Source organism: Protomyctophum bolini (genome assembly GCF_963924005.1).
Source record: "Protomyctophum bolini genome assembly, chromosome: 11".
Lineage (NCBI taxonomy): Eukaryota > Metazoa > Chordata > Actinopteri > Myctophiformes > Myctophidae > Protomyctophum > Protomyctophum bolini.
This window is the reverse complement of record NC_137872.1, coordinates 29,191,016-29,217,971: the sequence shown is the minus strand read 5'-3', so window position 1 is coordinate 29,217,971 and position 26,956 is coordinate 29,191,016. Positions and strand designations below refer to the sequence as shown.

Genomic DNA, 26,956 nt, shown 5'->3' with positions numbered 1-26,956 from the left:
CGTTTTGTCAAGACAAATACAATAAAAGTTAATGTTCCAAACTAGGCGTTTGAATCCACCTAGGCTGGACATTTGGCCTTGTTTGTGGTAGGGAAGCCGGATGGACATTTTCGCTGCATCAGTGACTACTACAGGTTGTTCAAGGTGCCTGGCTGCCAGCAGGGGTGGTAACCTATTAGGAATGTGTATCAGAGGAGGCATCTAGTTTACCATTACCATCCCCATTCCCTACCCCCTAGGACCAGCCACTAGGGGTCATCAGTGGCAAGGTTACAAGTGTGTGTGTGTGTGTGTGTGTGTGTGTGTGTGTGTGTGTGTGTGTGTGTGTGTGTGAATCAGGGAGATTACATTGGGAAAATAAAAAACACTTTCATGACAAACACAATGAGGTGTTAACATGTGAACATAGAAATTATGGTTTCGCTTTTTTATTTAATTTCCCCTTCATCTCAGTTCATTGACATTCTATACTCTATAGAGTTCATCTGTAATTTCATTTATTTTTTCAATTCAAAAGTGTCTAAAAATACAGGGTATGATGGATCATTTTTTTCTTTTCCCTTTCCAGATTGTATTTGATACCTCTGTACAAATTGTAATAGTAGTGCATCTACCATAGTGCAAAACTCAACCAAACAAAACTGACCGCATACAGGCATATCAGACAGGCTTTCTCCTCAACCCTAACCTATATCTCTTTAATCTCATTTACATTGGGGACAACTGGGGTTCATTTCAAAGTCTCTGAGCTGAAGTGTCCACCCAGGGCTCGAGGGCTATCAACAAAATGTACAAAAGTCCATAACATTTCTGTGATAACTGGAATGATTAAAGAGATGGCTGGCTTTGCCATTATGCCATGTTGATGAATGAATGGATATGGAGAGATTTACAAATGCAGTTCATGTCACAAAAACGGATATGTTTTTCTGAAACCAATAAAACAAATGATTTTAACATAGTTTTAAAATGAATGTTCATACAGTGTATTTAACATTCAGTATACTTTTCAAATTATTTACAAACAAGTGTGCATACAGTTAGTGCTCATTTTACGTAAAGACAAAAACTGTTAAATCTTTTATTGACGTGCTGCCTTTGTGGTACGGTGACTGCAGAGCACAACAGGTCATAGAAAGAGATGATATTCTAGATCTAGACGTAAAAACCTAACCTACCTGTGAGGTGTATATGAACACCACTGCCCCTATAATGCCTGATTTATACTTGGTTTGTAGATTATTTTTGATGCATGACACTGGCGCACAACTAAGTATAACTCGAGCTTAAGTAACGCTACAGTGTAAACACTCATACTCATTCTTTCATTCTTTAAAAAGCTTGTACCCTCATACATTCATCCATGTACAGTACAAACATAGAAATTATACCTTCTTAACATACAAACTTTGGGCCCCAAGAAGGTGATAAGCACACATAGATATTTGTTTTCATTAAAACTAATAGTGGAATGTATGTCGATCGGTCTGTGGTTCAGAACACAAAGTTACGGTCTCTTAAATTACGACTCTTAAATTTCGTTTTTCAAAAATGATCCCATAACCATAAGCTTCCTTTTTTTTGTACCTGAAAACTTTAAAAAGTGGCAAATAGGATGCCTTTAGTGAAAATTACAACAAACAGACAAACCCATTCATTCGTCTGTGCTCTTAACGCTTTTACAGGTCCGTTTTCAAGTCATACTGTATGTAAATATTCATTAGTTGTTCCAAAATCTCTCTTTGGAAAATAATTGCCAAATGCAGTAGTTGATTTCAGTTCAATCTGCACTGTTATAACGTACTTCTAGGTATAAACTTAAGGACAAGTTGTCCGTTCTGAGATGCAACTGTACAAGGCCTAGCCTTGGAGGGACAGTAGAACAGGCAGTACCTCAGGTCCGTCCTCTTTAAGACGAAAACAACTAGTCAACGCCTACCGGTATATCATTTCGATAGTCTGTTATACACAGCCAGTCTGTGCTAGTCCAGCATTTAATAGTGGACTTGTTCGGTGGCCACTTACTTTGTAAACAAGCAGGCAAGCATTGGCAAGACATGTCTTCATATTGAATTGGTCCACCGTTGATATGTTCTTCATCAGACTGTCTTAAGACGTTAGGAGAGGAGGTACACGGACACCAAAGAACGCTGTTAAAGCCACTGCGAAGGGTGAAGACACCTGAGGTCTCTCCCATGGACAGCCACCTGACGCAATCCTCAGTGGCTTACTGGCAGGAACCACAGGAATATGATTGGCAGTTATGGTATGAGGACAGGCAGGAGGACAGACAAGGAGCAGACAGCAGAGGGGAGGAAACGATTTCGGAAGGTTTGGAGAGATCTACGACAGGAGTGGAAGACTTTGCTTTCTCCTCTTCTCTGATGTGGAAACGACACAGTGCGAGGACGACAAACATGAAGACAGAAAGACAGACAGGTGCCTTATCCTCCACCAGATCTGAAATAGAAATAAAGCACAGTATAAGAGATCATTTCAGGTAGAAATAAAAGCTGGTGGGGAACGCAAACAGAACTGAATGAGTGAATAGAAAATGCCTGGAAGATGTTAAACCATTTAACTATATACTTTGTTGTATGTTTAAACAGCAAAAAGAGCGTTATGAGCTTGTAGATCTGCAATTGTTGTTGTATGTTTGCCCATTTATGTTAAATTGTGTGCTTATTTTTGCCATAATCACTTATTATGACGTAGCTGGAATAGAGACACTAGGGTTCATGTGGTTAAGTGCACTGTATTAGAAGAGGAAGAGGACCATTACTAGGGGCAGCAGGGGTTAAAGTGCTTTTTGGGTGAGGAAGCATTTAACTGGGACTATTGCAACACTGAGCACTGAGTTAAGGTGGAGTGGAGAGAATAATGCTACAGTGAAAGGCAGGGCTGAAACAGATGGTGTTACATGTAGCTGAGCCACGGGATGATGAAGCTAGCACCCATTAGTGCTGCCAACGAATATTCTATATCCGAATATAGATTCGAATCAAAAATAATAATTAATAACCGAATATATAAAATTAAGGTTCGAATTAAAAATAATAATAAAAAATATTTTTTTATTTATTATTATTATTAGTTTTCGGTGCCATGGGTAAGCGTTGTGACTTGTGAGCTTGTAGATTAGTTATATTTGCCACGCGACACGCCGACAACGGCATACATTGAAGAATAAATCATTTCCTAAACACAGACTATACAGCGCAGCGCAGCGCAGTTCTGATTGGCTGCCTCGTCTCCAGCCGTGTTGCCTCAGAATTCTTTAGGGTCACTAATTTGAGCATAACAGGCTGCGGAGCGCAGGCGCTAGCCAGCTAAAAAGTTTCATAACGTCGGCACTCGGCAGCAGACCCACAGTCCACAGATAATAATAATGCAGCAGAATTAACACTGCCTCCGTGCCTCGTTTTGATAAGGCTGTGTGGTAGGATTGCTCATTTAAGAAAAATGTTTTACTGGAGAAGGGAGAATGTATGCGTTCCGTTCCATCTCAGTTTTCAGCAACACCAATGCGCGGAGAGAGAGAGAGAGTTGCGCCAGCAATGCGATCTTAAATGTTATGTCTCAGGTTGTATTGGTGTAAATATAATTATTAAAAAATCCGATTGGCTCGAATTTAATCCGAAATCCGAATGGCTCGAATTGTTCGAATCCACGTGGGTTTTTAAAACGAATATCCGAATCCAATTTTTGGACAATTACGGCAGCCCTAGCACCCATGCTGCGAGGAGCAGTGATGTAGGATGTTGTGAGCTACTGCAGGTGTTAAGCCTAATTTAGCGGCCATGATTACAGTTTAGGGCCGTAGGCCAGGGATACTCAAATAGATTTACCTGTGGGCCACATTACAAAAATGGCAAGGCCAGTAGATAAAATTACGACATTAATGATACTTGATAACTTCTCTCTTTCAATTGCTTTATTTTCGCAAAATGTATCAAAGTACAATGTGCATGCACACAATATGTAAATAAATAAATGTGTTACATTTTCTTGCATAAACACCATGAGTAGCTGTCTGTCTGCCTGTCTATGAGTAGCTGTCTGACTGCCTGCCTGTCCAATTCTCCATGAGTAGCTGTCTGTCTGTCTGCCTGTCTATGAGTAGCTGTCTGCCTGCCTGCCAGCCAGCAAGTTGGTTAACAGAAAATAAATTGTTATGGCTGAGTAAAATAAAATACAATAAACACAATTTGCCTGAAAATAGATTACCCAGCTATGACCTTTTTCATGAAAAAAAATGAGTAGTGATATGGCTGACTGAGTAAAATAAAACAATCTACCTGAAAATAGATAGCTATAAGTGAAGAGCAATTTCCGCAATTAACATTTCCGCAATTTCCATTTCCAACTATTAATGGCAGCTGGGTTTCATCATTCAAATAAAATAGAATTCTGTCCGTTTAGCTATAAAATTATGTCAGGGAATAGGGATACACAGTATATGTCTTTCATTTGCATTGCATCTCGCCCCCCCCCCCCCTCTTTCTATGAGCGACATGGTTGTGCAACAAAGTATGGGTTGAGGTTTATGGGTGCCACTCTGACATGACAATTGGCTTGTGGAATTATCTGGGTGGAATTACCTTCCTCTTCGGATGTTCCTTTATCCAGGAAGAAACAGGAGCACATTGGGAGAAGAAACACAAGGTCAGGAGAGATATCAATAACATTACAGAGGAAAGAAAGGCCAGCTAGTAATTACTGACAGTCAGGAGCGTGTTGTAAAGCCCATCAATGGTAAATGTGAATTAGAAATTAGAAATAAATTTCAAAATTACATAAAAAAGGTAAAGAAAATAATAATCAGAGATTTTGTGCAAATGTTGTGCAAAAGGTTCATGTTATTTTGTGGTCACAATTCTTACTATCACAATGAATATAACAGCATGGGCTTTACACAATACCATGAAATCAAGTCATTACATTAAATAACTATTATCCATTTGGCTTGATCCCATTGTGCTGAAAATTTCAGACAGGAAATATGAATCAAGCATTGAGCCAGTCCAAAACCCTTCTTCCCAAGTAACAGTGATGGCACCACATGCAGCAGGGCTACAAACAAAGTCATGGCACCAACCATCTCAGTCCAATAAGGTTTGATTCTGATGGGCCACCACAGCAGGCCTGCCACGCCCATCGTCCTGCCTGGGCTCTGATTACCAAGTTCTGCTACCTGCACATAGCTCATGCACGGGGGCAACACATGGAACTTCTGTCCCTAAAAGGATTGTTGATGCTTCATATTCATAGTTTCGTTTAAAAGTAAAAAAAAAGGGTTCTGCTTTTCAAGTAAGCACTCTTCAACTTGAAAGATTGGGTTCAAACTGTAGTCCTTTTAGGCGCAGAGTATAAGCAGTGAACACAAGCAAGCATGCAAAGATGGAGCCGTGCAGAGGAAGCATGCACTGCCTGTCAGTACTTTAAAGAAAGCAAATGCAGTGAAAAAGTAAAGTGCTACATGTAGAGCACTCCGTTAATGGGTACATAAATTAATTCACTGCGACGATTACAATATTCCAAGACTACGTGGGGAATGAGGGGGGAGGAGAGATGGGTTGGGAACGAGGAGAGCTTCTGGATGTGGCACCAGTGATTAGTTGCATAATGTTAAGCAGCTATGGGGTTCTGAACCGTGGGCCCCTGATGGGCACTGACAAGAGTGCTGTAAATGTTCCTGGTAGAAGAACACCTTTGATTGATCCTGGCCTATCACTATATCTGACAGAGATGAGAGATAATGGGATTGCAGAGGAGGCAGGACAGGAGAGGTGCGGGATGGAGCTCAGGGTCGATCTTGTTCATTTGATCGCTATCCAAAAGGAACAGAAACAACAAGAAAAGAGCGACGCTTGCTAGTGCATAATGGCAAAACGATCCAAGCATGAACACGCTCCCTGCCCCACCCCCCAAGTTGAATGCATTGTTTCTGAGTGATGTGAGTGGGGGTGCGGGGGGCCTTAGGTAGAAGCAGACAGGTACACAAAGGCATGCCAGAACTCTTACTTAAATCCCCATCCTGTTCCCCCTAGGACTATAGCTGCCAGGAGAATAGCACCTGCGATGGACCCTATTATGATATTGGTGCCACTGGGACCTGCGCAGAGGAAGGAGGGGGGTGCGAGGAGGAGGAGGAGGAATAGAAACAAAACAACACCACTAAAAACACACATCAGAGGACGGCATCGACAGCAACATCCACCAAAGAGATAGAGAAAACACAGAGAGAGAGAGAGAGAGAGAGAGAGGGAGATTGTATACCTGTGGACCAAGGAAAAAAGAGATGAGGAGAAAGAGAAGGAGAGAAGGTCCAGCATGTAGGGCGGAGGTGAATAAAACAGACGGGTGGAGCGAGGGAGGTCAGGGAGACAGCAATAAAAAAATGAATAGGGGGATCGTTTTGTCTTTCATTTAATTTTAATCTATACTAGACAACTTCATGCGCAGGGGAGCTTTTATAAAAATGTTTGTTGGTCATTAAGAGAAAGTAAGAAAGACACTTGCCTGCAAGACACACACATACATATGTACACATACTGTACACACGAGCACTCACACCAACATATGACATGCACATAATATGCTCTACGAAACTATTTTGTTACAACTTACTCCGCACACACACATACCCACATAAACAAAACAGCAATGACTACAAAATGCTGTGTTGACCAAACAGCAATTTCTGAGCTTCTCACCACTGATTCACATCGTAAGTAGTTGAACTATCCTCTCATTAGGACACATAATATTTACACACACCACAACATTCAGTACACTGGGAGCCTGATTTAAGTCTGATTTATACCTAGTTGCGTGCCAGTGTCACACAAGCTCACATCAATCTACAAGCTCATAGCTGATCTACAAACGCATAGTCAATCTACAAGCTCTCAACATTTGTGAGGCTATTTTCTGTGACACGATGCACATCCAAGTATAAATCAGGCCTTACAGTGACGACAGCAAGAGAATAAGGTAGGGAATGAGCAGACAGACAGGTGGAGTGAGTGCTACGGACCTTTCTTCTCTGGGCCGGTGGGAACGGTGGGGTCAGGGATGGGGTCAAAGACGCTGCAGTCCTTCCCTGTGTAGTCCCTGTCACATATACACTTCACCTCATTACTGCAAGTCTAAGAAACAGACAAGGAGAGAGAGACAGACAGACAGACAGACAGACAGAGTAAAACAAAGTGATGCAGACAGGAAACCAAACGATGCAAAAACCGGGGGCTTCATACACTTTGTTGCTCGCATTGTCTCGTAAACCAAGTATAACTCTGTCTCGACTCTTATAAACAACACGTTGAACGTAACAGGACCTACCCCGTGGTCAAAGCAGGTGTGCCCGAAGTTAGAACCAGCACAGGTGCTGAGGTTGAAGGCCGCCATAGGGAGGCAGCGTTGGTCCATACACATCATGTTGGGACCACACGGTGTGCCCTCCTCCACATAGCCCAGGTCTGAGCCATCTTCTAGCAGAGCATGGCCACCTCTGAGCGAGCACGCACATACACATACACATGCACACACACACACACACACACACACACACACACACACACACACACACGCGCACACACACACACACACACACACACACACACACACAGGTCAAGGGGAAGAGATATAGTGATTGAGAAATATTTCCCAATTTGAGGATGTTAACCAATAGCCACATGAGGACTTATATCTTGCATAATGTTTCTAATTGATTGATTCATTGTTTGGTCCATTGTACTAAATTCATCAGTAATATATATTTATCCATACTTCATTATGTTTTCATGCTACAAAGGTTTGGTCTGGGTAATGAGGTCAGTCACCCTAGGTGAAGTGGTCACAGACAGACACATAGAGCCTCCGATTCCCCCTGTGATGTCATATGTAGCACAATGATCCACTCACTTGCAGTCCAGGTACCTGCCCTGGTGGTAGATGGTTAGGCTGGTCACCTCCCCCTGCAGGTCTCCAAACTTTGGCTTCACTGTCATATTGGCACAGAACAGGAAGCCACACAGCACATCCCTGAAATGACACCAAAAAGAAGAGGGTGCACCCCAAAGAAGAGCATGGTAGGTCAGTAGACTGGAGCATTCAATGCTCTGATTACATGTGGTTTTGTCCCTTTCAGTACAATGATGGCATTCGAATCCGCTAGTAGAGACCATGTATAGATCACACTTGTACATCTCCAAGGGCTTTGAGTGATGTGAATGAAGCCTAATTCATACGTTGTCTAACAATTCAAACATGACAAATCATGAATTAAGCTTAAGACTAATATGAGCGACTTACGGCTTGTTGCACTGCAGCCAGCCCACACCCTCCGGACCAGGCCCACAGTTGCCTTTCTCTGTTCCCTCAGCGTTAAGCTTCTCATAACAGAACCGGTCTGCTGAGTCTGAAAGAGCGGACAAACAAAACTGAATAATTTGGCTGACAGCCATTTCTTGTCAGGAGTGTAAGACTGCAAACCAAGGTACAGGTGGAAGGACATCAGAGGAATTAGCTGATCATCTTACTATAGCCCCAGAGTCCCTTGCACTGTGCATCACGAGTCCTACATCGACCTCCATAACAGCGACCCTGCAAACAAAGGGGTAACAGGAAAGGCTCAGAGGTGGGCAGCATGAGAAAGCATGAGACAATATGTTTATAATGTAGGCAGCATCACTTACTTGGCTGCTGTCACACAGGTATCCATCCAGTTTGTTGACATTATGGGGGCACTAAAAGGGAAATGTATAATTATTATTGTGGTGTGTGTGTGTGTGTGTGTGTGTGTGTGTGCGTGCGTGCGTGCGTGCGTGCGTGCGTGCGTGCGTGCGTGCGTGCGTGCGTGCGTGCGTGCGTGCGTGCGTGTGTGTGTGTAAAATAGCTAATTCTCATCATGTTTTGTTATGCTAAAGTCTACTACACTACCTGGCTGGAGTCCCCAGTGCAAGTCTCTGAGATGTCACAGTCGTTCACAGCCTCTCGACACACCACTCCTCTCAGCTCATACTGAAAGGCAGCAACAAGAGGCCTTCAATTATCAAGTCTAATGACTTATCGTACAATAATCGGCAATAAGGAGTATTAAAACCTAACAATAACAATGGTAATCACTTGTTTTGGAATCTGGTGCTGTGACACTCCAACAAAAACAACATTAAATACATACAGACAATGTATACACATTAGAGGCAGTAATGGATGTGTGCTCTGCTCATGTACAGTAGAGCACGTTAGAGAACGTTTTTGGCTGGGGACCCCCAAAAATGCTTTGGCCATGTCTCACGACCCCTGCCCCGCCCCCCCTCCCCACCACCAATGCAAATTGAACGCTACAATAACCTTAATAATAGAGAAAATACATCATAAATTAATATTGAAACCAGATATAATCATTAAGGGAAGTTTATGCATGCACTATGTGTACTATGTAAACTCTAAATTTCCATTTTCCAGCCAGTCAGATGCAAATGTTTTTAAATTAAAAATATTCTGGGACCCCTGAGGGGTCGTGACCCCCAGGTTGAGAACCCCTGCAGTAGAGGGACTCACCCTGCAGTTGCTGCAGCAAAGGCCATTACTACACATGGCATCATGGGTCAGCGTGCACTTTTTGCAGCAGGCTCCTCCATTGCGGGCACACTCCTACAACCACACACACGCACACACACACGCACTGAAACTAGAAAAGAGCTTCTCTCTTTAGCTCATCTCTTTCCTCTGTACTTCTCCCTTAAACCACTCTCTCACTCGCTTAAAATACAAGCTTTTTTTTTTTTTTTACTGGTATATTCAAATTTGGCACAGATTTTAAATTCCGGTATATTTTGTACTGTCTATTTGATTACATTTTTACACTCTTTGGAGCTAAACCAGAACTGCCAGTGAACTTTGTGACATCACCGTATGCATCTTGGACCACTGGGATATTGATATATAGGGTCAAAAAAACCAACCAACCAAAAATCTTAATTCTAAATTGCCCTACTACCAAAGTTTATGAACTAAATGCCTAAGTTGTGCAAAATGCAGAACGGCAGCAGATGAATGGAATTGTTATTAATCCACATAACAGTTCTGTTGGGATGAAGACACTCACCACTTGTGATCCACAGTCACACTCCTCTCCTGGTTCCACAAAGCCATTCCCACAATCTGGGGGATCTAGTAGCTGAGAGAGAGAGAGAGAGAGAGAGAGAGAGAGAGATACAAAATGTCAGGAATACAGGAGGTAGAAGATACATGGTGATGTCAATGGCTACTGTTCTGTAAAAACTGTATATGTGCGTTCTTCTGAGAGAAATTAGGCCATAGGGATAATTAATTTCTCTATAAATAACAGGGTCTCGGAGGCATACAGTTTCACTCCACTTACTCCCCACTAGGACAAGCAGACTCCCCCAGCCCCCCCCCCCCCTCCCCTCCACTCACCTTGTTGGGCTTGTTGAAGAGGCAGCTGCCGCCCCCCTGCCGTAGGAACTGGGTGTACTCATCAATACTGCAGCGGGAGAATTTTCTGGGGAGGTAGTATCTACAGGTGTTTACACGCACACGCACACACGCACGTGCACACACACACACACACACACACACACACACACACACACACACACACACACACGACAGAAATATAAGGATCAATACCATATGTACAGTAATATTTCATATAGTCCATACAGTACATTTAACCACTTGTAACGGACCCCGGAACTGAAAAGCTTTTATTTTGAAAGGCCTTCCGGGAACACCGGAAGCACTAGCCCACTGGGACCAAATGACTATGAAAGCCAGCCCAACGTCACGTGAGTTGGAAATGTTTGTTTGTCATGTGGTTGGGATTGAACAGAACTGTGAAAGCGCTACAGTGAAGGATTATGAGTGGCATGCAATCATTTTAAATAATATAGGCTACCGACATGAAATCTGGATGGAATGAGAGTTTTAATGGTTGAATGTATTGTTTCAGTTATATGCCAACGGAATTGCAACGCCATGGTCATTAATGTGTTTAGTGCCCAGCTGGAAAGGGGGAAAAGGTAGTTGTCATTTTAAATGTGAAAACTATATTGTTCACTGCTGACTGTCTTTTATATTTGAGAGGTTTTTATGTGTCATGGTTGATACCTTTTTCACTGTATTGCAATGCATTTTGGGGCTTTGAGGTTTGAGCTATGCCAGTATATGTCCCGACTTGTGTTTGCCGTTTGTATAATGTGTATATTGTTTATTGTGTTATGATTGACACTGTGGTGCCTCTTTGACACCTGTTTTGTAGTTTTCACATTGATTAATTAAAGAGCTTAAAATCATCAGTTGGACTTCACCATTATTCCAGCCGGGGTCTGCTACACCACTAGCCCCTTTCGGAACCCTCGGTTACCTTTTCTGAATTTAGGGCGGCGGTAACCTAGGGTCCCTTCCAGGTTATTCCACTCTCCATAGGAATAATAGGACGCATCTTTACCACTGTCTGTTCACAGAGACCCGTGCATATCTACAAGCTCACCACACCATGCAACTTGTGAGCTTGGAGATCTGCAATTCTCTGATTTTGTTTCTTGAAACTTTTGAAATATTTCACCCATGACAATGGGTGAAATGTAAACGACAGGTTTACAGTGTTTAATTTTGTGTGTTCATGTAACTGTCACCCATTTATACTTTGACTCATGTTAGAGCCAACCACTATAATATAATGTTTCAGACAAATCGAATAATAATCGCTGCAATTATCATTCACTTGTCTCATTGAAACCAGACAAAGTCAAATCAGCTCAGACAACAGAAGCCCCGCAGAGTATTTCAGATGTTCAAGTGTATAATTGAGTGAAATGAAGAGAACAATGGAAATTAATATTTAGATAAGGGACACATTTTGATATTAACATACTAGTCCATAGCTAAACAACTATCACTTTCTATTTTCATTTAATTATATGGAAATTACTTAAAATTTGAAAAGGTGACCCTGGTGGTAGCAGAATGGAACTAGAAAAGTGCACTTCTTGGAGCCAAAGTTCAGTTTTTTCACATTATTGGAATGGGCAGCATTGAAATGTATCTGTAATTTTATCTGTAAACTTCAATATGTGCTGTTGATGTGGAACTTTACCCGGTGTCTTCCATGATGCAGCCCAACCAAGCATCTGGACACCTGCAGTCTCCTGGGAATGAGGGGTGAAAGAACAAGCAGGCAAAAGGAAATATAATACAATATACATATAATACTGGAGCCACAATTTATCATAAGAAGAGATGATGATAAGGAGAGGGTTGGGAGAGGAGTAGGGACTAAACTACTTTAAGGCCTTTTTATAGGGTGTGGATTGCTGCCTCGACATGGCAGGGAGAGACATTACGTACAGCCGTGCTCTCTTCCTGACACTGTAAGATGGAGTGAACATCTCTTTACCATTAGTCACCCTGCCATTGTTCGGTGAGTGATACTCCAATCTCTCTCTCCTTGGTCTCTGGCGAGTGGCGACTAATCACCAAATGGAGAAACTCTAATTATAGATGGACCCAGAGTGCTGCTCTGCCAGTCAACTGGCAGTCCCATCACCAGTGCTCTCGTCCTGCATCCCCTTCCTTATCCATGCTTATCTTATATCTTTCACTCCTTCCATTGGTTGTGTATTCAGCACTGGATTTATGGATACCGGTATTCTTTTACGCCGTGGCACCAAAGGGGTCAGCCATCAAGAAAAGGGTTTGTCGGTCTGTATGCGTTTGATTACGGAAGGGGAGTTGTCTAGGTAGTAGAGGCATGTTTCTTAGCTAATCCCACTTAACAGCATGAGGGAGATGTGAGGATCTATTGCAATCAAAAGGCACCTACGGACGGCTGCAATTCGAAACTGGCCCCTGTAAAAATCTGAATCCCCCCACCACCCACCCCTTTTTCCCCTCACTGTATATGTTTCTTTTCCCTTTTTTACCTCCTTTATGATGAATTCCTGTTCTGTTCTTTTTGGCTACTGTATATAGAAGTGTCTATTTGTACGTCTCTAAATGATTTGAACAAAGTGGACCCTCTTGTAAACAAGTGTAATGCTTTATTGGGTCGTCCACTCACAGTTAACAGTCTTTGTATTGAGTTGTGCTTGAAAATTGAAATGTACTGTAATTCTGCTGTTCAAACTGTTCAAAATATTTCAATCAATCAAAGACTGTAAAGATCAGAGTTATCAACTGAAATTTGTAATTTGTAATTAATAACTACATCCCGACTTCCGTGATCAATAGCTAAGTGTTGTTAAAAAAACAAATGACACCTCTTTCCTACCATAGTCCTGTATAATGAATATAAATGATATTGAATATGAATATTAGATTGTTATGTTCCTACAGTATTTATGTTTTAACAGCATACGCTTGCCTCCCCACCAACCACCACTATGTTAATTTACTTCATTACCTGCTGAGCTGCGTGCGTTGTTCCATCTCATCCCGATGTTCTGGCCCAAGCTCTGGCACAGGGTGATGGCCATAGAACCCACATTCCCAAACTGGAACAGAGGAGTGTAGAAGCCAAACACACACAGAAACACCCATCATTAAATGGGAAGACTGTAACATGGTTCCATCACACACGGAAAACAGGGACGAGCCTACGGTACGGGCGGACACGTGTGTCGGTCCCTCACCTCGTTGATTCCCCCTCCCCTTGTGAGAGAGCACACCCCTCCTGTGTAGGCGGTACCACTGCGGCCACTCTGGAATGTACGCCCTCTGGGGAATACAAAAGAAAAGGACAAATAGAGGGTCAACTAAAATCCATTTCAAAGCATACTTAAATATCCGCACATCGACAATGGGTGCTGGCTGGGGCAGAAAGTCTACACTCCAACTCCATGGTAAAGAGCAACTTTATTTTAATAGGCTGGACAACGTTTCGACCCGCGATGGATCTTCTTCAGGTCAATTTCAACCAAAATCCATAACATAAGATCTGAAGAACATGGCCATAATATCCATAACACAAACTTGCGTCTATAATGGACAACATCAACCCTATTCAGACGGCAGTCATTTTGTCCATAGGTCAATGTAAGGGCATAACGGAGTATGACATAAGAAAATGGCTACTGTTAGAAAATTATTTCAATCCATATGGTTTGATTTCAATCAATGTGGTTTGTTTTCTCAAGTTGCGGGTCTCTTACGAGAAAAGGTGGACAGCGTCACTCTGGTCCTTGATGCTGTCCTTTCTGTATTTCATGAAGTTCTGCAGCGTTGCCAGAGGATCCACCACCACTGGCATCAGGTTGTCTGACGACCACGTCTCCATGGCCACCAGCACGATCCTTGTGTTCAGCTGCTCTTTATAGATCTGCGTTCCAAAAATACCCAACAGTTGGCTTTTTTTTTCAATGATTGGATGAGCTCCTCACTGTAATCAATGCATTCCCGTATGGACATGAGACACACTGACAATGCATGATGTGCTATCTACAGATATATAAACTCGAAAGGGCCTTTCTGTGTGGAGTTTGCATGTTCTCCCCGTGTCCCCTAGGGTAGGTACCCTCACAAAAACATGCAGTAATCCTGGTCTCTAAACTGCCTCCCCCTGGCCAGCCGGGGCGCCTGATGGAGGGGAACTGGTTGGAATAACGTGTTCCTTCCACGCGCTACGTCCAACCAGGGAAACTCCCCCCTGTCAGGTGTAAAGGAGCAACTTGGACACCCAAGCATGAAGGAAGCATGAGTTCAAGTCCGTTGCTCTCCCCAGGTTGGCGGAGGGTGTGTAGAGCCCAGGATCACATTAGATGATTGACACGGGGGTTACAAAATCGTGGGATAAAAAATATAAATAAATAAAATAAAAAGATATATAAACTCTTCATTTCAATGAACTGTGGAAATGTGGGATAATCTCTTACCGCGTCTGCCATGTTGACCACCGCTTTGGCAAAGTTCCTGGTCTGGCTGCTGGAGCGACGCAGCTGCACAAACTTGAGCACACGAAAAGCACACAGAGAAGGAACACACTCACTTAGCCTGAAAGAACATACTGCACTGCGAGTTCAGTGTGTGGCACACAAACACACGCATACAAAACCACGCTGTCGTGATACACACACAAAAAGGAGGTTTAACTCACCATGTCGTAGTCGTTGACCACCATCAGCTCAATGTATTTGGTCTCGGTCTGGACTGGGGGCCTGCGGGCGTGTCTCTTTGATCGCCTCAGCGCGCCCGAGGCCTGATGCTCCTTCATTTGGTCTGGTCTGTCGTCATCACCACCACCTGCTCTGTAACTATCCCACTCGCCATCCTCCGTACAGTCTGGACGCACAAGAATGCAGAGATTAAATCATATTATTATGGATAGTCTGCAGTCTACACATGTACATGCGGAACATACGCACGCTTTGAAAAGCCTGGTGTAGCCCGGCCGTCATTTGAATTATAAAAATAAAAGGTCTTAGTAGAGAGTTCTAATTTGGAATAACACTGTTGATGTTGTAGTTTCACAAATGTACCAGGGCAGCTGGGGGGCAATCTAACGTCAGGCATCCGGCGGATCAGGTGAGCACCATCATCCTAGGGCAGAGCACAAATAACAAGATAAGACGACACAATCAACATTCTATATCGTCGCTGTCGGGCAGAAAACTACCCCCAAGTTTCAAATATTTAAGTTTAGAAAATTAGTGCCCTTTGCATTACTTCATCATATAAGAGTGTCACACAAAAGTTGTGAAAATATCAAATCTACGAGCTCACAAGCTTGTAGATCTTAAATCATTTTTAAAATAATAATAAAAAAGGTTTTGGATTTTCCACCCAACAGCAGCGATATGCATTAGCCTGTCCATTACCCTAAACCAAACCAAAGTATTACTCAACTACTGCCATTGGCTGCCAATAACCTCTGCCCTACAGTACCTTTCAGAGACAGACACTCACCTGATTACTCCTATTGAGTATAGGCTCAATCCCATAGGAGAAGAAGCCGTCAGAGAACATACCACTGAGGATAGACAACAATAGAAAGCAATAGAAAGACAGAGAGAGAAGGGTTAATTAAAATAAATAAAGGCAGGTCAACAATGACAGCAGAGTGGTGTGAGCTGCAGTACAGAAAACTGTTGACACAATATACTATTTGTGACGGTGACACTGAACAAATTTTGGCATAAACAGTAAAACATTGTACAGTATACAGTGTGTAATGATAGAGGGACTCGCCATAGGCCATGGCAGGTGGATAGAGCCGCCCAGGAGTCTGGTATGTCTCTCAACCTCCCCTGGTAGTAGCAGTGTTCCCCTCCCTGCAGATGAAAAGCACAGCGCACCAATGTTACCCAGTCACGCAGGTTTCTACGTGATGGGGTTTAAAGTAGAGATGTCCGGATCGGCCCTAATTTGGTCATATCGGTAACTGCAACTTAAATATACAATCAGGGGCTCCACTCAGAAATATACCAGAGTTTGGCAACCGTTCCTAACCTACTTTGCGAGTTTGCGGTAGTATTTTCTACATAGTCGTTGGCCATCTCCCCCCCCCCCCCCCCCCTTTTTTTCAATTTTATTTACCCACTTGTTTTGTATTTTTTATATATATATTTTATTTCAGTTATTGTTGATGTCATTAATGTACAATTTGGGTTTTTTTATACATTGTATTTCAGACTTTTATATTTTTTACATGAATGTTGAGTACTGGTGTTGTTGTTGGTTTGTCATGTATCTGTTGTCTGTCCTGTCTTATGTACAAAAAACTTAAATAAAAATACTACTACTAAATAAAATGTGCATGTGAAGTTTGCTTTGGAGTTGACCAAACTGCAAGTGCACATTTGAGTGAGGAGTCTGCTATAAACACAACACGAGATATATAGCTAGATGGCTATAAACACTATTCCTGGTCGGTGGACTTCAAAATAAGATATATATATATTTTGTATTATTATTATATATATTATTCTCTGGTATCGGTATTCGGTATCGGGCTAACACAGAAATTGTGGTATCGGGAACGGATCGGAAACGAAAAAAGTGTATCGGGACATCCCTAGTTTAAAGGTGGGCTCTTGCAGGTCAGTTGGCATCCTGATGTTTCAGCGATGCTGAGAACAATACTCTCAGTGCTTCTGCACACACATCAAATCAAGCACTATGGTGCTTTATGGCGTATAGTTTGTGACCTACTTGTGGTGCACGGAACTACATCCTACATCTGCTCCACTGGCAATAGAGGTGTATCCCGCAAAGAGCTCTTTAATAAATCAACACTTGAGGTGCCCCTGCAGTCAGAGTAATTTGCGATGAGAGTGAAACATGGTGGTGTAACTAGTGTGAGTAAAAGAAAAGGCTTGAAATAGCCCTTTCCCGGTGAAATACAATGTGGAACAAACATTAGAGCACAGAGGCAAAGCACATTTGAGTAGATAACGTAAGGAGCACTGATGTGTTGTCGGGAGTTTTTTCTTTTTCAGTGCGGTGGGCACTCGTTTGTTGCTCCTACACACCTGTCAACCTTTGTAGGTGTGCAAGAGACTTGCTTTTTAGTAACGCATTACTTCAGATTGCTTAGTTAAAACATGACATACTGACATTATTTTCATGAGTAACAAAGTAATACATACAACTACATATATGAAGCACAGCGTTAGTTTATACAGGGACACATGAGTCTGTATGCCTAAACTGTAATCAGCTGTCAGTCAGCTGATTGTATCAATCAGCCTAGCTCACATCTTAGCTGATCATTACGTCACACATTCAAGCTCCAATCAGAGCTCACGCTCTTAACAGAGCGTTCCTTTAAATACGGCTCTCTGTTACACGACAGCTGCTTAGTCGCTCACAGACACTGCTGCTGCTGCCAAAGCTTGCCTCCACCACCCCAGCCTCCACCTTTTGATCACAAGTCTGGCATAGGCTCAAGAGTCGGGCATACGCTCAAATACTTGGGAAATATGTCTGCTGATTCAAGATAAATATGAATGAATTGCTTATGTATTGCTCAAACGTGTAAACTGAATGTTGAACTGACATTTTCGTGTGCATCACCATGGTTCTAAGTAAACTAGATTCAATGTTGATATAGCTCTAATCTGATTCATGGCTTTAGGGTTGGATTTCTTGTTTTGGCTTTTATGCCTTTATTGATAGGATAGTAGTTCTCTGTCTTTCCAGTTGCCTTTCTCAGATGGGTATGACATGAGACAGTGAAGGTCTGCAGTGTAAAGTGTGAGCATAGATCTGTCTGGAGCTGATAATAATAATAATGGTAATAATAATAAAGTTGGGTGTCATCACGGTTAGCAGTGGATAGGATACAGAGGTCATGTTAACAGTGGATTTGTCAAAAAGGTAGAATGTACAGGATGAGAGGTCCGAGCGCTGAACCCTGGGATTTGCAGTTGATAGTAGATTTGTAGTAAATTATTACTTTTAATTGAAAGTAACAGGTTATATGAAAGCATACAATAAATGCACAAGATCTCTGTCCATGTGTCTATCAGTCTGTAGTCTGTATGTCGGCATACTGTGTATGATATTATATGAGCAATGTGATTTGGCCTAGATCTGGCCTAGATATTTGGCCGTGCCTGACACTGAAGTCCAAATATGGGTATAAAAGGGACATTTCTAACTTGCATCGTTCATGACATTGCATCGCAGTGTGTGTATTCAAATTGTGAAAGTAACTTCCTCAGAACTTATTCAGTTGGATTTTGTAAGGCATCTGAACATCGCCACAGCAACTTTGAAAGAGCACAAAACTCTGTGTCGTCAGACAATTTGACAGTGACATAAGTGGTGAGTTGAATGTGGCAGAGCTTCAAGGGATGCCAGGTCCCAGCTGAGTGACAATCTGATCTGAGTACAGGCCTCCACTCCTCCCTGCTGCTTTTTGGAACAAACCATCTGTCTACACACAGTAAACACAAAAGCACGCACATGCATACATGCACGTAAAATGACTCATTCTGATGCCAAAGCCCATCCTGCCTTTGTATCAATTGGCATTTAGTCCCGCTTTCTCTCCTCCCTTATTCCATCTTCTCCTCCTCTTACCTCCCTCACACTCTTCTTTATTCTTTTCTCTGCCAAGAGCTTAATGACGCCACTGAGCGGACACGTTGCTATGGAAACAGCCTCGTGATTGGTCGGGGTCGCTGAGGGAGAGTTGGGAACCAGAGTGGGCATGGCATACCAAGGGGGGGTTTGATAGTATCACATATGTACATTGAAATAAATGAAAGAGCACCACTCTTCCCTCCTGGCAAGCAGAATGCAGTGACATTCCTCTGGTTAAACAAGAAATGATAACATGATATTTGTCAGGTGAAAGAAGCGCTGGTTTCTTTAATTAGTAACGAACGCTCCTCTGGCCTCTCTGGCTTTATCTCCAAAACATCTGACATGGGCTGTCCCTCTGATGTTCTCATTCCTGATCCTATCCATCTCCCAGAGAGAACCTCAACATTTTTGTCTCTGCTACCTCCAGCTCTGCTTCCTGTCTTTTCCTCAGTGTGAATGTCTCTAACCATACAACATAGCTGCTCTCACACCTTTCCTTTCCTTCCCCCTGATACTTTCCTATCACACATCACACCTGACACTTTTCTCTACCCATTCCAACCAGCTTGCACTCGTTTCTTCACCTCTTTTCCACACACTCATTGCTCTGAAATGTTGACCCTAAGTACTTAAAGTCCTCCACCTTCTTCACGTCTACTCCCTGTAACCTCACTGTTCCACTTGGGTTCCTCTCATTCACACACATGTATTCTCTGTTGCTGTGGCTAACCTTCATTCCTCTCCTTTCCAGGGTATATCTCCACCTCTCTATATTTTCCTCTACCTGCTCACTGCTCTCACTACTCACTACAGATCACAACGTCATCTGCCCATGTTAAATAGGCTATACAACTGTAAAATAGCAAATAGCAAATAATAGCAACTAATAGCAATGATTAAAGATCAGAATAAAATTGTTGATTTGGAGATTCTGTAAAATGTCTACATTTGAGGACCTTAAGAAAGCTTGACCTATCATACCTACCTAGACACTTCTTCTACTGTAAAAATAAATAAAATCAAAAATAAGTGTAACGGAGAAACAGCCTGTAGAATGATTTTACGACAGGTGCGTGTCGCTGTTTGATGACATTGTGTAGAGTGGTCCTACTGTGCAAAAGAGGTGGCTGAAATGTGCCTGAATAATGCATTTTATATTAACTGTACAATATGTGAAGACATTGGGGGTGGGATAATAAGCCTAGACCCAATTCAGAGTACGTATGAATAGTCTGGGGCAAGTTGGGAGGCAAGTGGAGTGCTGGTAAGCTTGATCCTAGCAAACAGACCCCACCACGTCAACCCTATTCTGATTCTGGTAGTGGGATTGGGAAGAACTGCTTTCATTATGATAACTATTGATAGGGTGATTAGATATGGCTAAGCAATCAATTGTCAATTGTTGACAAAAAATGGTCCTGTTTATTTAACAGGCCTGGGGTCTTCATAACATGAGTAGAGAAGTCTGTAGAGAAGTCTGAAGTCTCATCACACTCATGATTATGCAGATACAGAAATCAGATTACTTTTAGTGTAACATCGGTTCATATTAACAACTCCATGAGTCTAATTGTGCCAAGCACAGAATTTAGTACATTGAGTACAGAACAGAATATTTGTTTAAATCACACTAACATCCATTTGAGTCTGCTCAAAATTAAGTCTGCAGCAGGAGAAATGTCACCCATACTGTTTAGGTTCAATAATATTATCCCCTGTGACCTTAGATAAATCCATTTACAATGGATGCCTCGTTATTCACAGTATGATAAGAATCTGGAAACAAATCAAAACATATTTTAGGAACAACTCACTATCTTTTCTGCTCCCTATAGCTGATAACCCCTCATTTCTACCATCCCAACTGGATGATACGTTTGCACAGTGGAAGGGTTTTGGTATACGCACAATTGGTGACTTATATATAGCTGAAACTTTTGCCTCATTTGCTCAACTGCAGGAAAAATATAGACTCCCTGGGAGTAACTTTTTTAGGTTTCTACAGGTTAGGAACTACATCTGTAATTTTTCTCCCACTTTTGAGAGAGCTACACCTTCGTCCCTAGATAGGTTCCTTCTTAATAATACAGTACCAGACATGAGGGTGTCACATCTTTATGAATCATTTCAAGTGGCAAACCTACCTACTACATCAGCTATTAAGTTGGCATGGGAAAATGAGCTGGGGACTTCAATTTCAGACGAGCTCTGGGAAGACAGCCTTGAAGAAATTAATGCGTGCTCTATCAACTCCAGACATTGCCTTATCCAGTTTCGAGTCATACATAGACTCCATTATTCCAAATTAAAATTACATAACATATTCCCAGATATGTCTTCGCAGTTTGCACTGTGACAAATGTAATGCAATAGATGCAAATCTTCTTCACAGCTTCGCCCTTTGCCCTCGGATAAATTAACATATTGGATTAAGATATTTGAGACACTCTCTGATATTTTGAGTATTCATATTGCCCCCGATCCTGTACTAATTATATTGGGTTTGTTAGACTCCATGCCTGTGTTGACGAGAGCACAGAAACAACTCTTCTCATATGGTCTGATTACAGCAAAAAAACTAATTCTGACGCGCTGGAAAAAGGAGAAGGCTCCTGCATTTAAGCATTGGCTAAATGAAATGACTATAGTACACTTCATCTTGAGAGAATAAGGTATTTCCTGAGAAACAGGGAGAGACAATTTGATAAAGTTTGGCTGCCCCTTGTCCATTACTTGAGTAGAAACAATTAATAGACAGGATACCACTGATATGGTTGACTGTACGCCATTTTCTTTTCAGATGTTTTCCATTTTTCAAATTACTATTTTATTCTAGTATGCAGTGTCACTGAGCAGTATAGGTGGGAGGGTTGAGGGGTTTCTTTCTCTTTTTTGTCCTTTTTCTTTCTTTCTTTTTGTTTTCTATACAAGAAAAATGTAATTCATATCGCAATGTTTGTATACAATTTATAATCTGTTCTCAATAAAAACCAATTTGACAAAAAATAAACTTCCACACCTACACATATATTCTTACCATAGACTGTGAGGGTTTCTTATCTTCGTTAAAGTGCCGTTCCACATATTCTGAGGACAGGAGATGGCTGAAAAGAGAGGCATTCCATTTTCCATTAACATTAAATACTCAAGAGAATGGGATATAACAGTGAAATTATTTCTCTCCCTCCCCCTCCATCTCTCCCTCTCTCACTTCAAATATAAAAAACGGGAATGAATCACTGTACATTATATAAATTAACTTCATGTACAGTATGATAGCTGATATGGTTTACCTGCATGAATGTGTGGTGTGATCGTAATCAGTAATGGTAATACTAACATCAACATTTAGTTTAGTTTATTTCTATCATCAACATTTACATTCCAAACGACTTTGTTCGTTATGAACGAACCCTCAACAATATTCAATATTTACATTCAAGACTTCATTCTAATACAACCAAGCACACACACAATGTCATTCATATATATTCTTCAACCATGTCTATACTTACTATACATCTTAAACTGTTTTTTAAATTGTACTATATTTTATATTTTTGGACATCCTCCGGTAGACCATTCCACAACTTCACTCCACTGACAGATATGCAACATGCGCTTCAGTTTAAAATGTAGTTCCCTTCTCAATTCACACCCCCCTTTCCTTGAATAATTTCTGTATATTTCTAGGTAGTAGTAAGTAGTTTATTCCTTGCATTGAAAAACATTTAAGCCATGGAATCTCCTGGATAATAAAGGTTCAATAATCCAAGCCTTCTCCTCTGGGTAAGAGTTTACACTAACAACATCTTTACCAGTCAGTGCTGTGTATGTGCAAGCGTGTGCGTGTGTGACCGTGCGTTCACTCACATTGGTATTCCCCTACACATCCTGTCATGACTGAATGATTGCAAATACATACTGTTATAAAAGTATATTATATACTCACTGGTTTAGCTCCAGATCCAACATGAAGGTTTGCCCAAACCCTTCTACCTGGAAGGAGGCCTGGGCTAGGTGAACTGGCTGAAACACACAGACGAGACACACAAGAAGCACGGACAGGTTTCAGTTTAACCACTTTTATACTTACATTTTCAGAAATACCCAAAATTGCCAATATAGAAGCACATGTCACACTATTACTGCTATTTAAAAAGAATAATTTTCACCTATAATGAGATGCCCAAAATAGGAATACCATGTTGAAAGTGGAAAATCCCTATAACAGCCCCACAGCAGGTGTGACCATTCTGTCACCGCAAAAATAAATAATCCAATTCAGAAAAACTCCCATGAATAATTCAACACAGGATCAATATAGCACATGACGCATGTGGTCTAAAAGCATTTCGGCGGCCAAAAAATAGTATGATTGATAAAGTCTATATTGTACCGCCCACATAGCAGCAGGCAAAGTACAGTTGCCTTTTGAGAGTTTCACAATAAAGATGGATGGAGAAGTGGCTGACAGAAGGCATGCAGGAGGAACACTAAGCTTTATGGATCCATCTACATTAGCTGGTGGTGTGGCAGGCTGACAGCACCCCGATGCCAAAGAGCTGAGGAGGCCAGAGAGATTTACTGCAGACTAAACAGCATGTCTCTTCAGCAACACTATACTTTATTCTGGCCTGGGAACAAAAGAGTCCACTTGCTGCTTTCCAGAAATTATCATAACCAAGTATAAAGAAATCAGTAGCAATGAGAATTTCAATCTGGTCCCCCAAATAGCTTACTTATAGCCATTCCCTGCTTGGAGTGCATATAAAAGTCCTATCTGATTACATTAAACAACGTTAAATTCACTTTGCCACTCGATTTGCCACTCACTTTATCCATCTATATGGAAAGTGGAAAATGAAGTTTGATAGACATACATGTTGTAACTGCACAACAACACCAGTAAAATTTGGAATCCAGTCGGTATTGGCAAATAGTGGGAGGGTTCGCATGGGGAGTGTGTGCCATCTCTGTTACACATGGAGACACCAGACACTTATTTACACCTGATAGCAAGAAGTTTCACTGGGAGAGCATAACGCGTCCAGACAGAGGTGCCAACAGTGGGAGGGTTGGCAGAAAACAGCCTGCATTATTAAACCTCTGGGGACATTGTATGCTATACTACAATCACTGATGATTTCATTTGCTGCAGAAACAACCTCCACCTACTGTGTATACCAACTCCATCCTGATTATCTGCATCAGGTTTGTATTATTATCTGTAAAAAGAAGGAAAATATATAATATCTTTCTTGAGTGTGTCCTGTCCATCTCCCTGATAATGAGAAGCACAAGTGCAATATCAGCTGTAAAATGTGCTGAGATATGATAAGCTTTGGACTCATTCCTTCCATATATTATAGGCATCTCTTCTGTCCTGTATGGTCATACATGTTATTGCACATTTACCGGTATTTGTTAATGTGTATTGTATCTTCTGCTATGGCATCTCATCTATCATGGAGAGAAGAGTGTGTGCGTGTGTGTGTGCGTGTGTGTGTGTGTGTGTGTGTGTGTGTGTGTGTGTGTGTGTGTGTGTGTGTGTGTGTGTGTGTGTGTGTGTGTGTGTGTGTGTGTGTGTGTGTGTGTGAGAGAGAGAGAGAGTAAAAGGCAAGCAGAGCAAGTGCCCCAGAGTCTTCTTGAGCCAGTTTAATAATGGATGGGTATACTATACAGTACGTATACTTCAACACACCACTGTAAAATGGAGGACTCCCACACAGCAGCTGGGTAATCAGACTAGATATATCAAAGTGGAAAATAATAGAAAACATTGTCTCTTCCTGTAACTCTGCATGACCAGAGTTGGCTCTGTGTAAACAAAGCACACTGCTTACATAGTATCCATTCCAATTGATGCATTTCTTGGCTTAGACATAGTTGTGTTCATCTGTCGGCCGTGCTGCCGCTGGGATCTTCAAAGAATAAATGGGTCAGTAACATCTATGAGAATAGATTGCAGCAAGCCACCTCCCTGCACTATAGTCTGTCGTAATTGTCTAGCTCCAACAGTGTGAGGCAGAGACTATAGAGAATTGGATTGACTATAAGAGCTGCACTGCTTCACAGAAGAAAGGTATAGGAGTCAGTTTGAAGTCACAGACGCACCCACAGCACACTGACCCAGAGATACAGAGTTTGTGTGTACAAGTCTGTTCTAGAGAAAACAAATCACTGTGCGTTGTCATTTCACAACAGTTGGTCAACATGAATTGTAAACAAGGTGGGGGGCATACTGTATGCCTGGGATAGGTTACTTTGACTTAACAACAACTACAAGTAACAACTACCTTTGTGTCTGTTGTCCTATTCTTCACCCTGGTATCCAGGTAGTCATGGGCCTTTTCTTCCTCCGACTCGATCTGCTGCACAAGTTTCTTTGGATAGGTGACCTCGGCCGCAGGGTCTCTGCTGTCAGTCCACCCCACCGAGGCGAACCAGTCCCATACACTCGCATCTTGCACCGAGGTCCTATCCTCGCCTGTACACAGGATAGTGGGTATAGGCTACACATAATCAACAATATACGACTTAAACTCAAACTTAACATAAAATGAAACATTAATCAGCTTACATGAAGCATCAGTAAAATATTAAACAATTTTCTTGTTTTGTCGTTTTCAAGTGAAATTTTAACTGACATCACATAGCCTATAAGCTTTACGCGAGGCAGCTAGGAGGATAGGCAATGGTGGAAATATGTTGATGCAGCGAATGTACCGCATCGGTTGCGCTGACGCGGGAAAGGTTCCGGGCCAGTAGCCACGGAGCTTGGCACCGAAATACGATTCAATTAAAAAGGGGCACGCTACACAAGGAAAGAAGTGTTTGAGTGTGCATAAATGTTGTAAAGGATCATAAGAGTGCTCTGTCCTGTCACTCCATCCGCGCCTACCCATCACCATCTCTCCCTCCCTCTTACCTGAAACGGCGAGCCTCTCGCCCACTGCAGCAAAGACCAAGCACAGCACCGCCAGCATGATATTCACATAGTCCCCCGGATTAACATCGAGAGCGTCGAAATGTCACAAACCCACTTTGAAGAGGAAAAACGACGCGCGGGGTCTAGTTCTGGCGACTCATCCAAGTGAACTGCACGACGAACGCCTTCTCATTTCCCTCGCAGTCAGCTCCAGTCGTGCAACAACACGACACTACGGAGATTTGCATATGAGGATGAAAGATAAAACATACGCTGGAGCAGTGGAGCTGACCAACGTAACGTAGCCTATAGGCCTAGAAATTGATCACGATGGATGGGGAGGGTGGGGGCTTGGATAAAACGGGAAGTTCCGTGCGCACGGACGCATGTTTCCTGAGCGGAGGTGTGTTATAGACTACGGGTGGATGGGGTTGTGTATGCGGACACGGAGGATAGAAAATGAAGAGAATTGCGTTGGGTATCTGCGGTGATGAGAACACGTGGGACCAGACTACCACCCTCCCTCATCTCTGGCCAAGCATCCTCCCGTTGCCAGGTTGCCATGCAGTTAGTTGTCTGCGCACCACAGGAAGGATGCGACAGCCTGGCTGAGGCGGGATAAGAACCATACAGGCAAAGCAAAGGCCCGGAGGGGTCAAAATGAAGAATTCATATTTTACTGTGCATTTAAACACAGGAATTCTCAAATGCTCTACTGACACAAATATTAGACCTGCGATTTATGAATAGCCTGGTTTCCAGCCCATAGACTCCGCCCACTCGACTGAGTGCACTGGTTAGCTGGAGGCTCTCAGAGTCTGACAATCAGGCTAATTTATGAAGGCTTCTCAGTTCCCTCATGATCTCAGATTTCATCTGAAGTGCAACCACTAGATCAGTTCACATGAATGTTGTCTGAGCCTTCCCTATAAATGGGGTTTATTTATGAGGATGCGAGGTTTATTGTTT

General features: G+C 42.2%; 1 protein-coding gene across 2 annotated transcripts; it reads right to left on the bottom strand.

The window, feature by feature from the left end:
- Positions 1–9: 9 nt before the first annotated feature.
- LOC308323227 (disintegrin and metalloproteinase domain-containing protein 11-like) lies at positions 10–26,152 on the bottom strand (the record flags this gene model as incomplete). Of its 2 annotated transcripts, XM_080774910.1 has the most annotated exons (24): positions 25,988–26,152; positions 25,356–25,546; positions 23,009–23,085; positions 22,094–22,160; positions 16,213–16,295; positions 15,931–15,994; positions 15,504–15,564; positions 15,122–15,306; positions 14,901–14,972; positions 14,181–14,347; positions 13,662–13,746; positions 13,433–13,523; positions 12,128–12,179; positions 10,447–10,546; positions 10,115–10,186; positions 9,568–9,660; positions 8,944–9,024; positions 8,700–8,750; positions 8,544–8,607; positions 8,317–8,422; positions 7,927–8,046; positions 7,345–7,513; positions 7,040–7,151; positions 6,021–6,115 (listed from the first exon to the last, which is right to left on the bottom strand). In XM_080774910.1, exons 1-24 carry the CDS (start codon positions 26,043–26,045, stop codon positions 6,021–6,023), a joined length of 2,316 nt encoding a protein of 771 aa, XP_080631036.1. In that variant the 5' UTR covers positions 26,046–26,152. The 2 variants fall into 2 exon arrangements, with proteins under 2 accessions (XP_080631035.1, XP_080631036.1); XM_080774909.1 differs by lacking the exons at positions 16,213–16,295; positions 22,094–22,160; positions 23,009–23,085; positions 25,356–25,546; positions 25,988–26,152 and adding exons at positions 10–2,460; positions 4,602–4,619 and having other exon boundaries at positions 6,025–6,115.
- Positions 26,153–26,956: the final 804 nt, after the last annotated feature.